This window comes from Podarcis filfolensis, assembly GCF_964270895.1.
Source record: "Podarcis filfolensis genome assembly, chromosome: 2".
NCBI classification, from domain to species: Eukaryota; Metazoa; Chordata; class Lepidosauria; order Squamata; family Lacertidae; genus Podarcis; species Podarcis filfolensis.
This window is the reverse complement of record NC_139605.1, coordinates 66,799,557-66,816,516: the sequence shown is the minus strand read 5'-3', so window position 1 is coordinate 66,816,516 and position 16,960 is coordinate 66,799,557. Positions and strand designations below refer to the sequence as shown.

Below are 16,960 nucleotides of genomic sequence, written 5' to 3'. Positions count from 1 at the left end.
ATTCACAAATGTATCAAAAAATAGTTTTGATTAAAACAAAGCCCTAAAATAAGGTCTGTTCAATGGAACTGGCCATTGGGAGTGGAATTGATCTATATTCTGGTCTACTACCCTAGAAAATGTCTTCACAGAACTGCTGTAGGTGAAAAGACAAAAGTAATTATTATATCTGAGGTGGTGATAGAGAATTTGGTTACCACTGGTGACTTCACCTGTTGTCACACTTGCTAGATAAATATACATCCCAGGTTGAGGGGAAAGGCAAATTTCCTGGATACAATAAATTGTTGGCATCCATCTGTCTCAAGAGACAAAGCCATGGATTCAGATATGGGGAAGGCTACCATTGCTTAGTATGCATAGCTCAGGCCTGTTGGTTGAAACCATTATTCAAGCTAGAACTATTAAAACATGAGCTATTAAAACACTGAGGTCCTGCTCCGAGGGCTTTCTGGCGGTTCCCTCTCTGCAAGAAGTCAGGTTACAGGGAACCAGGCCCTGTGGAACATCCTCCCATCAGATGTCAAGGAAATAAACAGCTATCTGACTTTTAGAAGACATCTGAAGTTTAGGGAAGTTTTTAATGTTTGAACTTTTATCATGTTTTAAATATTCTGTTGGAAGCCGCCCAGAGTGGCTGGGGAAACGCAGCCACATGGGCGGGGTATAAATTATTTATTTATTTATTTAGGAGGACAAGCCTTGCTAATGGAAACCAGTGTTATTCGTGTAAAGAGAAGGTTTCGCTTCACCAACCTTTTTAAATACTAGTTTTAAAAAATCAGTATAACATGATAAACATAGCATATGACACAAACTTTAGTGCTTCAAATAACATCAGTTGTGATTCTACTCCCACCCAACTGTTTAGATAAGAAAGACACCACAGAAAACAAACACTAAACTTTTTTTAAAAAATGCTCAGGAATCTATCCAGATTTCCCTTTCTAATACATTATAACCTTTGACCAATGTTCCATAAATCCTGAAAAATCACATTCCCTGCCTTTCCCCCTAGCCTGCTGAATATAAGTCAGTTTTTCCATTTCAGTGTGACATGCCAGACATTAAATAACCACTCATTCAAATCTGGTGTTGTATTTACTTTCCAGTGTGTAGCATAAACATTTTTAGCAGCTACTAGGGAATCCATCAAAACATTCTTCCTTTTACATTTACTTCCTTCATTAGTCTCCTCAGAATGACTTTTGGTTCTTTTCTATGTCTTCCCCTCTCATCAAATCCCAGGAACTTGCCTCCACTGGGCAATCTCATAAAACATGTAAATCTGCGTCAGTCCTAATGGATTCCCAGTAGCAATATATAATTGCTTGGATTCAAAGGCATATTGTGTGAGCAGAAAGGCACTTCAACTTGCACATCGTACCTCACCCCCAACTTGAATATCCCAGTTTCCCCAGTCCCTCTGCAGTTCCAGAAGGTTCCTTGACCCCCAGGAGTGGTTTTTTGGAGGGTGCAAAACATATTTTTATGTGGACCCTTCTGTTCCAGAAGATCTCAGTGAAACTGTTGAGGGACATTTCCTTCTCATCCCTCCTCCTCCCGCCTTCCATATTCTCTCTTGAAAGTGTAAGAGTGACGTGAACTGAATGATCACGAACATCCCAGATTTCACATTATTTCCTGAAGGACAAGGAGGATGTTGCTCTTCCTCTGCTTGTTTTTGTCAGCACCAGTGTATATTGGCATTTGTGTCACAATGTGATATTTCCAGGGAGAGATGTGATCTTTGCAAATACCATGGCAAGCTTCAGCTCCTGAGTGTGCCGAGAGCTGTCAGAGCTGGCATCACAGCCCGCTTCTCAGGCCGAGCTCTTCCTGTGATGGTATATCATTATGTGTGACACTGTTGTTGTGTGCGTGGCAAGTGTCATGCGTAATGGTGCCAAGCTGCTGGAAAACAGCAGGAGAATTGACAGCAAATGCCCATTCAATTCCCACCCAGAAACTACATGGGCAGACAAGGCCCCTTTCCTTTCCTCATCCTTATTTCTCAGTGTTCAAGGCCAATCTTCATGAGTGATGGGTGTGACACCTTCCCTTACGAAACATCCCCCACATCCCAGCACCTCTGGGAAATAGAGAACATTAAAACTCGCATAGAGCACTGTTGATATGCAGTTGCCAATCTGGGCTGCTACCCACATGTGCAGATGTCTACAGTACTAGGTACCACACACTTAGTATGTAGAAGTCTCCGAATATGCTATGCTGCATACAAATGAACTGCTACTGTATAGTGAGAAATAGACAATATATTTATTTCTGAATCGCTTTCCCATGAAACATATTGAAGTGATTGGTCTACAACCAAAACATACGTAATCATCAAATAAAAGTCTCACACAAGCTGAAATTGCCTGCCCACTGAGGAGCCTGTCTGCTGCGTCTCTCAGTGATTCACGGCTTCAGCCTCGATGTCTCCCACTCAGCTTTTCCTGGGGGTGGGTAACTTTGCTGCATGTCTGCGTTGGGTGTAGTTGGATCATGTAGTTGATCCTGATGCAGAGATGCGCCAGAATTAACAGCCCTTCAGAGGAAGCACAGCCAAATCCAGAGCTCTTGCACGCTCTCAAATGAACCTTTTTTGGGGGATAAGATTGAAACATGCCTGCAGCTGTAATTCACTCATAAAAAAGAACAAAAAAGTGTGCCCAAGCTGTCAGAAGTTTTGGGATCCCTAAGCAAGCCTGGCATGGATTCTTTTGCTGTTTAACGCCATTGCCAACAGGGAATTAGCTGCTAAACAGAACATAGACATGTCATGGTCCCTGCCCATGGCTTGATGCTTCCTTCTTGCCAGCCCTCGAGGCCAATAGCACTTGGACCTTATACATGAGGTTGCTGTGCATGGGACAACTAAAATGTATGACAACCTACACGGTTTTTGCCTTTCCATTGTCTCCTGTGTGTTTTGGCAACATTTGTGCCCTTTTCATTAACCATCTGGCAAGGATGCTGTCCAGAGAAAAATCACTTCTGGTTAAATCCCCTTGAAATCAACGAGATGCCAATTCTTAAATTCAACTTGGGACCAGTCTTTCATTTAAATGGGACTTAAGAACACCCCCAACCAAAAAATGCCCGCCGTGTATTCCAGCCTTGATGTTCCACAAGAAAGGCAGATGCACCCCTCTTTTCTCTCTGTGGCTCTGTTTCTCATACTTAACCATTATGACTCAACAGCTGAGTTTGCTTTCTGTTATTGGTTTTGTTTATAGGAAACCCTTCATCAAAAGACAACAGGGTGGTTTACAGTGCGCAGTAAAACAATAAAATCAAACAACAACATTGCAACCAACAAAACAATAAAATTCAAACAAGAATTTGCAGAGCCATAGTACCACAGCAGCAAATTAATAAATATAGGTAACCCAGCTCTAATGAGTGAGGATGGCACAAAGGTCTGGGTGAATAAAAGATGGTGATGAATCATCAGCACCAAAGATGCAGGACACGGCACTACTGCAGAGAAGGCCTTCCCACAGTTCACAAAACAGGTGATGTCCACAGCCAGGACCACAATAGGATGGTGGGTGGTGCAGCGAGAGCTGGCTGGTTTATGGAGACACTAAATAGCAAGGAAGTTGTCATTTTGTGGGGAAAAAAATACAAAATATCTGAGCTTCCCCACCTTTAGAAAAAGGGGCAGGAGGCTTAGAAAATAAGTGCTTTACCCTTAACAAGCACAGTTGTCAGTTTTTATTTTTTATAGACCAGAAGAAGCAGAATTCTTTGGGCTTATTGTCTCCTTCTGGAAGCCCTCAAAGTAAATGACTTTAATTGCTTGGCTTTGCCTACCTCAGCTGAGGCTGAAACAGCCTGTATTCACTTATCATTTTGTATCATATATAAAAATCCCATGGTTATTTCCCCTCCCTTCTCTTCCTGAAGTGGTGGTTTGTACATGTGATTATTCTGAGTGATATCCTCAGCAAGCTCCAGGGAAAAGAAAGCCTCCAGTGTCATAGGAAACATTATGAGAAGATTGATGCAGGCAGATTTAGCCGTAGGTAGGGTTATTTGTTTGACTTCAGAATCAAAACATGTGGGAGGTTGTTGCCGACAGGCTTCTAGTAATGCTGGCAAAGCAACAACAAAAAAAGGGAAATAAAAGAATCACATCTAGTGGGAGGGTGGGAAGAACCACTTTAATTCATTGTGGTGTGAGCATAAGGCATTTGAGTTTCAGACAATCTTATGGGCCCAGCTCTACAAGCTCTACTACTGGTTGCACCCAATAGCTTTTCCATAGATCAGGAGGTAAAAGCAGAAACTAAAAACATGACTCAGTCTGTGCGTTGAATGTGGCAATGTGTGCCATAGCAGGTGGATGGGAAGTAATGAAGCTGGAGGGAAGTAGTCAGGAATTGAGTTAATCATCCCCTGAATTTACTTCAGAAAGAAACTTGTAGTTTTCGGTCCAGTGTAACAGACAGAACAACAGAATTAGAGAAAAGGAAAGGCCAAAGGGCATCTTGTCCATCCCTGTAGACATATTCATGCAATTCATGGTGTCAGGATGGAATAGAGCCACAGGGTGTCATGGGGAGGCCAGTCGGATGTTAAATGAGCTCTTGTACCTTTAATGTGTGGAAGGAGGAATTTCAGCTGAAATTCCTAATTCTTCAGAGCTATTAAAGGTGCTTGAGCTCTGTCTTCTTTTATATCTGGTCACCCTATTCTGTTCATATTTGTGGCAAGCCTCTGGTGCGCCAGATGAAGAATGTTAGGTTAAGACTCTAGTAAACACAATCCCATTACCATTGGGCCACAAATGCAGCACTAGAACAGAAAAACAATACGCTAACGTGGGAGAGTTTTTGGGTTTTGTTTGCTTCTTCCTTTGTTCTGGAGAGGTTGTTCAATTTTTTGCTATTGTAGTAGGGTTTTTTTTAAAGAAAAGAAAAGAAATAAAGTCTTCTTATTTCCAGTCTTCTTTGTAAATAGTACACACACACACCCCCGTACTCTTAGGGCAATTGTAAGCATTAGGTTTATGTGGCATGTACTTCCAGATATTTTCAACCAGGCATGGTTGTCACCTATAGAGGTAAGAACCAATTAAAAAATCCAAATTAAGGAGTTACCTTCAGCAGTACAGTCGTACCTTGGAAGTTGAACGGAATCTGTTCCGGAAGTCCGTTGGACTTCCAAATCGCAGCTTCTGATTAGCTGCAGGAAACCGCAGAAGCCTGTTGCATGTTCGGGTTACAAAAGAACATTCGCAAACTGAAACAATCACTTCTGGGTTTGCAGCGTTCGGGAGCCAAAACGTCCGGGTTCCAGGGTGTTCGACAACCAAGGTACAACTGTACAGTGGTACCTCAGGTTACATACACTTCAGGTTACAGATTCCGCTAACCCAGAAATATTACCTCAGGTTAAGAAATTGTGCAGCATCGGCAGCAGGAGACCCCGTTAGCTAAAGTGGTGCTTCAGGTTAAGAACAGTTTTAGGTTAAGAACAGACCTCCAGAACGAATTAAGTTCTTAATCCAAGGTACCACTGTACTAGCTTTATGATTAGGTGGCCTATCTAAAAGGCCATCATATTCAATTATTTACTTTTATTATTTTATTGTTAATACAGGGGATTTCCTGTTGGACCAACTGTTTCGTGCCGTCTCTGGTCTCAGGTTCATCCTTAGAGATAATCTTGTAATTGTTTCCTGATAAACGCTGGAGTTACCTTTTGGTACAGCAGCTAAATCACTTAGGGTTGCATGCTAGAACCCAAGGTTCGGTTTGGGAAGGGCTTCTTCCTCAGTAATATTACCTGTGACTTAATAGTTGAGCAGCAGTTCCATGGTCCCTTGAAAGTTACACCTCTTGTGGTGCCAACACTAAAGGTGTCCCCGAAACCATTTGCCATGTGAATCACTTCAGCAGTCAGTTTTATCAGCAAGGTCAAGGGGGAAGTACTCAGAGCTTTGTAACAGTGTTGAATGGTTATATCTTTCTTGTCACTCAGAAACACCTTTTTCTTGACGCTGCTGATTATAAAAACCCATTACGTAATCTTTATTCTCTTCATGTTAGGTCTTTTAAAAAGCACTTCCTGATTGTCAGAAAGGTCAATAGTTCCCAAACAAACCATTATTTTTGTGTCATTGGTTTTGACAACACCTCAAAGGTCTTTCAAAGAGTCGGAAGTCAGTGCCACTTTTGAGGTGATTCTAAATTGGCTTTAATAATAAGCACATGCCCCAGATAATTTTCCCAGTCTGGCACTTCAGCCCTGTAGAATTTGAGAAATTTTGGGAAGTGATTCCTTTTAACTTCTTGGTCATTTGTTTTTGGTGTGCATCTGCAACTCATTGAACTCTTCAGCCAGAAATTACTAAAAACTAGCCATCTTTTCTCTTCACATCTTAACCAGCTTAACTATCACACCTTCTCTGAAGAAATCCTAGTGGCTATAGCTCTGTGAATATGCCAATAATCTTTCTAATTGATTTTTTAACAACTTACAAAACTATGCTTCACAGGTTCCTTGAGAAAAGCCATAAGGGTTAAACCACTTTCCATTTGTGGTATAAATGTTGCTAAATTATTCTGCTCCAAAATGGTAAATTTTATATCAAGATGAGTTGACATTTAGGCATAAATTAAGCTTAGACGTCTTAAATTTCAGTATTTAAATGCCCATTCTTGTAAAAAGGAACTTCTTGCTCCCTGTACCTCTCTTTTATGTCCATGCTTGTTTTCTTCCCTAGGATCGTTCCTGTTCTAGAACATTCATCACCACAAACCTCACCAAGCAACCTGTCCAGCTCTGACAGTTTAGATGTCACCAGGACATACTCCCAAAGAGCAAGTCGCTATGACCTGGATGAAATCGATGCTTGCTGGCTGGAACTCTTCAACATGGAGCTTAAGGAAATGGGTAAGTGTTGTTGTTGTTGTTGTTGTTGTTTTGTTGTTGTTGTTGTTGTTGTTGTTGTTGTTGTTGTTGTTTTTAATTCTCTCTTGGGTTGCACACTCACCAGTCTTAAACCAAAGACAAATTTTCAAACCAGTAGGCTTTCGTGCATATTGTTGGGGGAAAAAAGGGAAAAACTGTCCCAGTCTATGAAGGATGATGATCTTTGAGAAGTTGAAAGGCAATAGGCAAAAGTCAATCTAGATGGAGGATAAGGCTGCAGTTGGTTACTGGACAGTGTCTATTCTCTGCCTCCACATCAGAGGTAGTATGCTTCCAAATACCAGTTGCAGGAAACCATGGTATGCTGGGAATGCTCTTCTGCTCATGTTCTGTTTGTAGGTTTCCCACAGGCATCTGGTTGGCCATTTTGAAAACAGGATGCTGCACTAGATGGGCCTTTGACCTGATAAGCAGGCTTTTCTTATGTTCTTACTGATATATTTTTTAATAGCACCTATTACTTTGAGATTATTGTGACTTTTTCATATCCTACAAATGTTATAAGCAAAAAAGGGAGGAGGAGAAGTTATATAAGATGTATTCTTACTTTAGCAGTACATTATTTTCCTAGGACAATTATTTTGTGCTAGTGGACATATCTGCCAATCACTTTGTCGCAGATTTGGGTAGAGTGAGTTTGGGGACAACCCCATGGACCAGGACTCTGTATGTTACCAAGGCAAGATAGCTCCACGTTACTGATTTCCTCGAGCCTCCTGCTGTTCTGGTGAAGGGTCATATTTGTGAGCATACCTCACCATAGCCTATCTGAGCCTTCAATATACTCAGTTCTGTGAAGTGGGATGGTGCTGTGGCAAGGTTGACACAGCCGTTTACCAAACGTATTACAGGAAATAAGCTGGGAATTTACCACATATCTCCTTCACTAAGGGTTTTCCCCCCTTCTCAGGACTAAGCTATATTTATTCAGTATACATGCACAGCCCCCACAATCACACTCTTATGAAAGATCGAGTTGAGGTAGATGTCACAGCGTGTGTGTAAAGGTGTGATAAACTCCATAACACATTTATGTCATTTCTCTAGGGCTGTGTCCTACATTTTTATCCTACACTAAAGTTGCAAGCCTGCGCAAACTTATTTCTGAGTATGCCACATTAAAGACAGTAGAAATAGGACTGTAAAGCAGTCCGGGAAGTTTTGACTTAGAAGTGTCCAAAGTCTTGCTTTAATTAGTACCTTGTTTCCCTTCCCTTCCATTGCTGGTTCCAGAAATTCTCATATTGCAGTAGGAATTCCCTGCTTAAAAGTGGGTATGGGGACAGATCTGTAGCCATATGGATTGTAGATTTGTTGGCACATTGGTCCGAAAATACAAGCTTTCCAAGAAGTCAAGTGACACCTTATTGGGGCCATCCTGAGAAAATAAGGCAGCATTAGAGTTGTACCAAATTAGGACCCTAACAGGGGTCCTAATTTTAGCTTATGGAAGGCAGTGTATTGGCTGTTGCCTGATCCTCATCTTGTATATTCCATTTTAAAAACAAACTAGTTTTTGTCCTCAAAGGAAAAACAACAATGAAGAATTGCACAGAAGCTTACTGCTACATAGAGGGTAAGGAAAAATACCTATTAGAGCCTCTATGCATGTCATCACCTGCCTGATGACATGGAATTGCTCTACCTAGTATAATTTCTAATGCCTTTTCCATGCTAGTTTATATCCTCCACCCCTGAGATGGGATTTTTAGCTGTGCTGATTACACATGCCTCCCAGAAATAAACAAATATTCTACTTTTCTGGAGTACTTTCAATATAAAGTAGACATCTCTACCCAGAAGCAGAAAAGCCTCAATATAAACAAAATGTACAATTAATTCATCAAGCACAAAACAGAAAAAGTCCATTTTCTTTATCAGAAGCTCATGCTGGCTATCAGCTCCCCTACTTGGTGGAAATACGCAATGTAAAGAGCTGCCAGCCGATAACGTGATGAACATTTAACTGTGTCTGATGGTTTTATTGGTTGCTGCTGCTGCCATGTGCGATAATAAAGAAAGTTGGTCTAAAGTAATTTGGATCAAACACTGAACTACATTCACATATAGGACATTATAGGCAGCATAAGACTGTTTTCCTTTTAAGCAGAAGCTGGGCCATTTATGTTTTTATTAAGATTTCACGCCATATATTGTGATCTCCGTTTAATCCAAAGCTATTGTATGATTGTGACTAGTGAGACTTCAAAGGCATGAAAAGTCCCTTCGCTGTTACATAGCCATCTCTCTCCCCCCCCCCACAGAGCCCCCCTTCTGTTCTATCCTCCTGATTCACTAGCTGAGCTCAGTCTCTTTCTGCCACAAATATATTCTCAGAGAATTTGCAAAAAGGTTTTATCTAGTGAAGTCATCCCATTACTGCAAGGACTTCCACCTGTAGCTCACAGGTCCTTCCAATGAATCTCAAAGTTAATCTCAGCTGTTTTAATGATTTCCTTTGACACAAACTTCTCTGCATCACTGCACATAGGGCTGAGCTTAGATTTTCAGTGTCCATTTTCTCGTGCCCCTGGTCCCTCCTCTGTGGTTGGCATCTTAGGCTCCTCCTTGGGCCACAGTGGCAACAGCTATGGGCACTACTGCTTTACAAGAACACCATTTCATAACTTATTCCCCACAAGAGACAGAGAAACAGTGGGAAACCAATGACCTCCCCCCCATCCTAGTATATTTGAAGAGGACCTCCAGCTCCTATTGCAAGCAAAGTCTTAGCCCAGCTCAGAGCCATAGTAAGATAATTTATTCCTTTTTTTTGCCTTTAGAGGCAAGCAGAACAACTTTTCCAGGTCTGTTCTTCTATACCTCTTGGGGGCTAGTTGAGAAGCTGATGACCCCATTGCGTGCCTCAAGCATTATACCATGGAAATATCTATTCGTGCTGCAGACACTCAGAAGGAGATATGATCATTCCAACTGACTTCCACCTTTTGTTGTGGTGGGGGTACTTTTTCTTTAGCAGTTGCCCAATGGCCCCAAATACTGCAAATCCAGATTTTCCAAGTAGCCCTACTTCCAAAAATTTAACACAGCCCTAACTAGAAGAGTTACCTGGCCTGTTTATTGAAATGCTAAGACTCTTCAAGGTATATTCCATGCTGATGGTCCTAGGCTGCTGTCCTACTCTCGGACTAAGTCCCATTGAATTCCTTAGGGCTTATTTTTTGAACGTACGTAGGATCATTTTGTTTTGTTAATTTGTTAATTAGTTACAGGATGTAACTGGAAGTAGGCGATGTCTTTAGTCACCTGAGAAGAAGTGGGTATGAAACAGTTCCAGAGGGATGGTCGCAAAATCACATGTTCTAAATGAGTTGTTCTTTAATACCTCTGAACTTAGAGTAATGAAGGATGTAACTGCACTATAATGTCCTCTATAATCTACTGGGGAAGGTAGAAAATAATAGAAAAAGAACCAGCAGGGAGACTCCCAAGAGAACGTGTGGCTTTAAGCCAGAGAGCCCAGAGTCTGAAAACACAAATAGCAGCTTGCCCTAGAATCAAGAGTCTCCAACGGAAGCTCTTTAAAAATGGACAACTGACTAAAGGAACTTTTAAGAGCTAAATACACATAAATAAACCACAGCAATGCTGATGAAGGGAAAACCAGAAAGCCCTGTGTGGTTTGTTTGATGGCAATAAAATAAGTGGGCCACAGATTCAGCAAAAGATTTATAGTAGGTGTCTTGGCAGTTTCTAATACAGGAAATCAGCAAGCAGGCAAGGTAGATGCTTCTTGTTTTAAAAGCCAGCTTGTGTAAAAATATTCATTGGACTGTAAGATGGCATGATACTGTATATTAAAGATTGCCTTAATATATCCTTTCATATTCAGTCATGATGCTATAATTCATAGGATGCAGATGTGTGTGTTTGTAGGTGTTTGTGTAGGTGTAGACTGTAGGCAACAAAACGATATCAAATTACTAGTGAAAGACTCAGAGACCACAATATGTTATTTTCAAATCCATTGTGTAATGCACTTCAGATTGTTTGTCTAAAGTATCCCGTGGATCTTGGAATTCAGAATCAAAGGCTACCCTACTGAAATGTCTGACCAAAAACTTGGAAAGCATGCTGTGACATCAGAGCAACTAAGCCAATTGCAATCGGAGAGTTAAAATATTGGGGAACTTCTTTAGGCATTTAATGACATAGAGATCCTTGCATCTTTAGGGTAAGGAACCTGGCCACTTGCAAGAGTAACAAGCCTACTGTGGCATGAGAGCAAGTCAGCCATTAGCATCAATAGTAGCAGAGCAATCAGAGGGGGATGCAGTACTGTCAAGAAAGAAGTTTAACAGCATTCATTGTCTGTCATCCAGGCAGGATCGCACATATTAATATTGAACTATCAAGTCATATGAGTGACTGATTTTCAATACATATGTCTAAGCAATACAGAATTCACAAGAATCAGTGCTAAATTCTGTTACCTGTATAAATTATACAAATTGGACAACTTCACATACTTTATTTTGCAATTTAACAAATTTGCATAATTCAAACATGGGGAAGGCAAGGAACCACCGGAAATTTTTGACATCACCTGTCTGACTTCTTGATATCTCAGCACAATTTAAAGCATATATTTCACACTATTTATGCCATTTCAAGCATATCTTCAAATCCATAAGAAGCAGAAATTACTCTTTTTAAAGCTGAAAGCTGATATTCTCAGGGAGTTGAATTCTCTGCTTTTTCCTGCAATACGACTATTGTTTGTGCCAGAGGTTTTCAACCTTTTAAAGTCTACAGCTCAAAAATACATTCTTTCTGCAGCACATCTTCCCTTATTGAGTGTACCCTCATTCTAGAAACTGTCCAGCACTGGCATTTCATTCCTCCATCACTCTTGAGTATGGTAGACAAAAGTGTGTCAACTAGCCCTGGTAGAACGCTGAATGCACCTGGTCCTGTGGTACAAAGATCTTACTAAGACTGATAAGTTTAATGGTACCTGGTAACTCCCCCAGGTGTTTGTTACTTGATCTGAAGGGCACATTCAAACTCCAGTGTGGTGTAGTGGTTAAGAGTGTTTGTTGTGGGGGAGGAAGGGAAAGGAGAATGTTAGCCGCTTTGAGACTCCTTAAAGGGAGTGAAAGGCGGGATATCAAATCCAAACTCTTATTCTTCTTCTTCTTCAGTCTCACAGCTCAGTCTTTGGAGACACTTAGTTTAGGACAGTGATCACTCGTGATTTTTGGTATACCTCACATAATATTTTTATGACATTTTTCAATTTTAGCTTTGAGGTGCTTTCTCCCAAAAAGTTATATGCTGCAACGTATTTGCAGCTCCACTGTGCTGTTTACGTTTTTCTCTTTTATTGTATTATCCTTTCTACCATTTTTCTTGCTCTGTTTGTCCTTCTTTGAGACTTGTAGCTGCTTTCTCTACTTGCATAACAGAATGAAATAAAGGCATATTTGAGGGGCAGGAGGGGAGAAAATTGTAGCTGCTCAGGTACCGATGGCCAAGCTAGGAGTCCTTCCTGTTCCCCCAAGGGTCTCTTGTGCCCTTCAAGTGGGGAGACTGGCCCCTACCTATTTGAGAAATCCTGATCTAATGCACAGTCTCCAGTAAGGCTTAATTAAGGTCTATTTATTCCTCAAGGAGGAAGGGAAAGCAGTTATTAAATTGAGCTTGGGTGCGTGGGAGCAAAGCTCTTCTCATGAGCAGTTGATTTCCTGATCAGTCTTGTTTGTACTGCCAGTAACAGCTGATTAGAGGCACTGTCAATAATGTCTCTGTGTTCGGCTTTCTCCTGATGAGAAGGGGCTGAGAGATGAAGATACACTTGTAGATGGAACTGTAGGAGATGTTTCACATATAATTTCCTGAAATACAGTTTAGTATATTGGTCTTTTACAAAACAGCTAGCACTTGATTTTGAAATAAATAATTCTCTTGTATACTTTGTAGACCCAGAAATGTGTATACTTTACAACTGGTTTCGACTTTAATCATCAGTATTCTATATTTTACTCAGTTTTTGGACCAGAGCACATATGCCTTCTACCAGATCAGACTGTTTATCCATCAACCCCAGTATTGTTCACTTTGCGTGGCAGTGACTCTCCAGGGAGTCAGGCAGAGGCATCTTTAACATCACTTGCAATGTGGTTTCCTAATTGGAGATGCCAGAGATTTAACTTGGGGACAAAGCATGTTCTCCAACACTGAATAGGGTAGCAGTCTGGCTAGTGCTTTCTGTGTTCTGCAATGTGTGTCTTATGAATGGGTAAGGTGGATAAGTAGAACGCAAACCCTACTCCAGTGGTTTTCAGACTTTCTTGTCTGGACCAAACTTCCTTGTCTGAATAAAAAATTGTTCATGCCACACCAATTTTTTTTTTACTGATAAGAAATACATTGGGAAGCAAAAAGAAGTCACCCATGGCAGTGCTTGATTTATAACAAGCGAAATCAATTACCTTATAAGATGATCATGGGGCATCCAGAAAGTATCAAACAACAAGTCTTCTCCAGCACTCTTGAACCGTGATTCTGGATCACAACTAGGATTGTCCTCAGTATCGATTCATGCTCCTGTTCTCATTTTGAAAAGATACCTATCCATATTCTTTAATATAAATATATAGAGATACAGTACAAATACAGATACTATACTGTACTGAAATGTATAAATGTTTCTTTGATTGTCCTTGAAACTTCTTGCCACACCAATACGGCACGCCACACCCTTTGAGAACCACTGCTCTACTCTGTTGCCCTTTTCATGTTCCGATCTTTATTGAATTAAAGATTGGTTAAAGATTCTTTAAACTCCAACCTCCCGCCCTCCCCTGAGCTGTGTCACAATCTATTTTATTTTGTCTTTGCAATGCCTTGTAGGTATCTTCAATTTATGAAACTGATCTTTTTTTGCGCTTCAGTGAATGAAGTCTGAATCAAAACCATTGATATATTGGTATTGTATCTGAAGTAGTGCTTAATACTGTTCCGTCTTTCATCTCCTTGGCACTGTGTATTTTATTTCTTGAACTGTGGGTGGGATGTGGGAAGCCATGTCCTTTTAAGCATGGATTCTACTTCCTTTAATTGTCAGGCCCACTTCCTTCTATCTGCTTTCCAACCAGTTCCTGTGGTATAGATCATCCTTGTTCATGTCTGACTACATATTGCTATTCATATATTACAAACAGGAGGAGGATGCCATTAAGAGTCAGTTCATCCATTTGTCTTCCACATGTATGGTTACCAAGCTCTTTGATTTTGTAGGGGAAGTGAACTCATCTTAGGATAAAGTTTGCCGGAAATACCCTATAATCAGTTTAGAAGGCAGCTTTCATTTTCTTGGAACTCTTTTTGGTAACCCATGTGTTGCACAAGAAGCCTTCAAGTGAGGGCTGATTTTTTTTGTTCTCATCTCTTTTTGTATGAATAAGAAAACCAGTAAACCCACTGCCACTTAACACTGTGTTAACGGTTTTGAATGGAGGATGCAATCAATCATAGGAACTAGATGTGAACTAGCAATTATAGAAGCCTTGGAAACAGATCTGGAGCTTGGTCTCACTTAGTTTTTCACCACTGTCAATCTGAAGCAGCTCCATTGGACATTCCAGAGCTGATTTTGTTGGTCTTTCATTAAATAAGTTATTACTTTTTACAGATCATGTGCAACATTGCTATTAAAATTGATTTTTTCAAATGTATGCAGCCGTGGGATGTATTATTAAGTTCATAATATGAAGTATTTAAAAGCCCTCAAATGATCAATACAAATAAGTGCTTTATAACTAGAGAGACCCGAGGTCTCATTGACTGCAATATTTGCCTTCATGGGGGCGCAGAAGCATAATTCGAGGAAAATGTTCTGCTGTATTAGAATTAAAAATCCATGCAGATCTCTCTGGGACAGCACTTGAGGAGCTAGTAATGATTCAGTTACTGCTGGAAAATCCATTAGGATTACCACTTCTGATGTAGTGGATGTTCTTACAAAGAATGATAGAAAAAATGACAAAGCCAGATTTGTTGATGTTCTGATCATTTTACTTTGCCTGTGGTTGCGATCCTATTATAGACTTAATCCTACTAAAAAGCACCATTGAACTCAGTGGGATAGAACTGTGTTGTAACGTAAGGAAAAGGGCCTTTTCAGTTGTGGCATTCCTTCCCTAGAGAAGCCCAGCTAGTGCAATCACTACTGTTCTTTGAGAAAACAGTGAAAACAGGTGTAGATAATTCTCCACGTTCATTTAATCCTACTCCAGGACCCCCAGTACAGGAGCAAAGCTTCTTTGGGAGCATTGGGGAGGTATGTAAGTTGCTGCTTTCCCTGCCCCTATCTCCTGGTAAGCCCCCCTCATACACACATAGGAACAGGGCTATATAGGGGCAGCACTGGGGGCACTTTGCCCAGAACCTCCTCAAAACCTGGAGCCAGTTATGCATTCGGACTTGAGAGGATATTAGGAACCCAATAGCCTCCTAATCAGAGTTGTGTCAGAACAGATCTGTGATAGGAGAGCTTTAATGCAGAGGCTGTGTGTGTGTGTGTGTGTGTGTGTGTGTGTGTGTGTGCTGATTATAAAGTGACTTCTAAAAACATTTTGCCATCATCTTAAATTTAAGAAATAATTGATGTTGGTGGGTGGCATAAAGGGTGCTAATTGGTTCCTGTAAATCTTTTAAGTGCATTAGCGGGATGTGCTCATAATGAAATATCGAGGAGCTTCATAGCGCACGCTTGGCTCATCTGCTAGCTGTATTTTGTTTCATTTATGGAGAAGGGTTTCTGTGGCACTCATCACTGTATCACCTGAGCATCTTAATGCACCACTTTAAAAAGAAGCAAGCAAGCATTGTGTTGTTCCTTTTATTCCTCTTACAAAGGAAGCAAAATCAGAGGTAAATATTTAGAAAGGAAGGAAGCATGGAAGGGCCCCTTCAATTTCTAAGTTAACCCTTTGACGTTCATGGGATATATCCAGAGTTGGTGATTTGTCAACAAGTTCACCTCCTGATCCTAACAAAGCAAGTTTTAGCGATTTCAGAGGAAAGCACTTGCATGTACTTAAACAGAGATCCCCACCAATATTGAAGTTCGGTCGCCAGTATTTTTGATTTAGGACTTGTGAGTTCAGAAAGCACTGGAAAATGTGATTTTAATGAACTTATATGTGAAGAAGGTTTTAAAAAATATACCCCTTCCAGCTCAGAATTTCCTGACCTCACCATACTGTAGCCAGATTGCATGATTTATCTTTTGACAGAACTGTGCCTCTAATTTCCATTGGAATATTTGAAATGGTTTGGTATCATTGTCATTGAACAATCAGAGCACACCAGGACAAAAATCGTATGTGCCCAAAATCCAAAGGAAGGGTTTGGGGGATTAAGGGAGAGAACCAGTCCTATGTATTTCTCGTGCTTTGAAATCCCAGTTCATGTTCTGATAGTTTTAATAGTTTTTATTCTTGCAGCATCCCTGTGGGTAAAGGGCATTTTCAAAATAAAGCAGACAGATTTTAAGTGCCTTTCTTAAAGCTATATAAGAAAGAACATTGTTGTTGTTATTGTTGCTATTGTTATTATTTATTAAATTTATATACCACCCTTCGTTTACAGCATAAGAATACCAAATGAGAACACAAAATATGTAACAACGACAACTAAAGAAAACCAATAACCCCCCTCCCACAAACATGTATAAAAGGTCATAAATTAAAAGTAAGATAAACATTTAGTGCATAGGAAATACTGTCTCTGATTTGAAATCTGCCTCATGCTGCATTTAAAAACATGATGCCCACGTGCTTACTGCTGAAATTTGCCAAAAGAGTAAAATAAAAAAGAAGACAAAAGACTTAGGGCTTAGCTGATAGAGTTTCTTCCTGTTAAAATTGTAGGATTGCAGCAATATTTATTATATCTCAGTATCTGAGAATGGTTATATATGTTATACATATTAGTATGCATGTGTGTGCATACACACACACACACACACACACACACACACACA

The 16,960-nt window shown here is 40.4% G+C and overlaps 1 protein-coding gene across 3 annotated transcripts in view; it reads left to right on the top strand.

The window, feature by feature from the left end:
* JADE2 (jade family PHD finger 2) overlaps positions 1–16,960 on the top strand; it is a 145,665-nt gene that overhangs the window by 71,710 nt on the left and 56,995 nt on the right. For all 3 annotated transcript variants that reach the window (XM_083600010.1, XM_083600009.1, XM_083600011.1), the window contains exon 5: positions 6,740–6,909. In XM_083600010.1, coding sequence (XP_083456136.1) covers positions 6,740–6,909 — 170 coding nt within the window. The remainder of the gene's footprint in view (positions 1–6,739; positions 6,910–16,960) is intronic.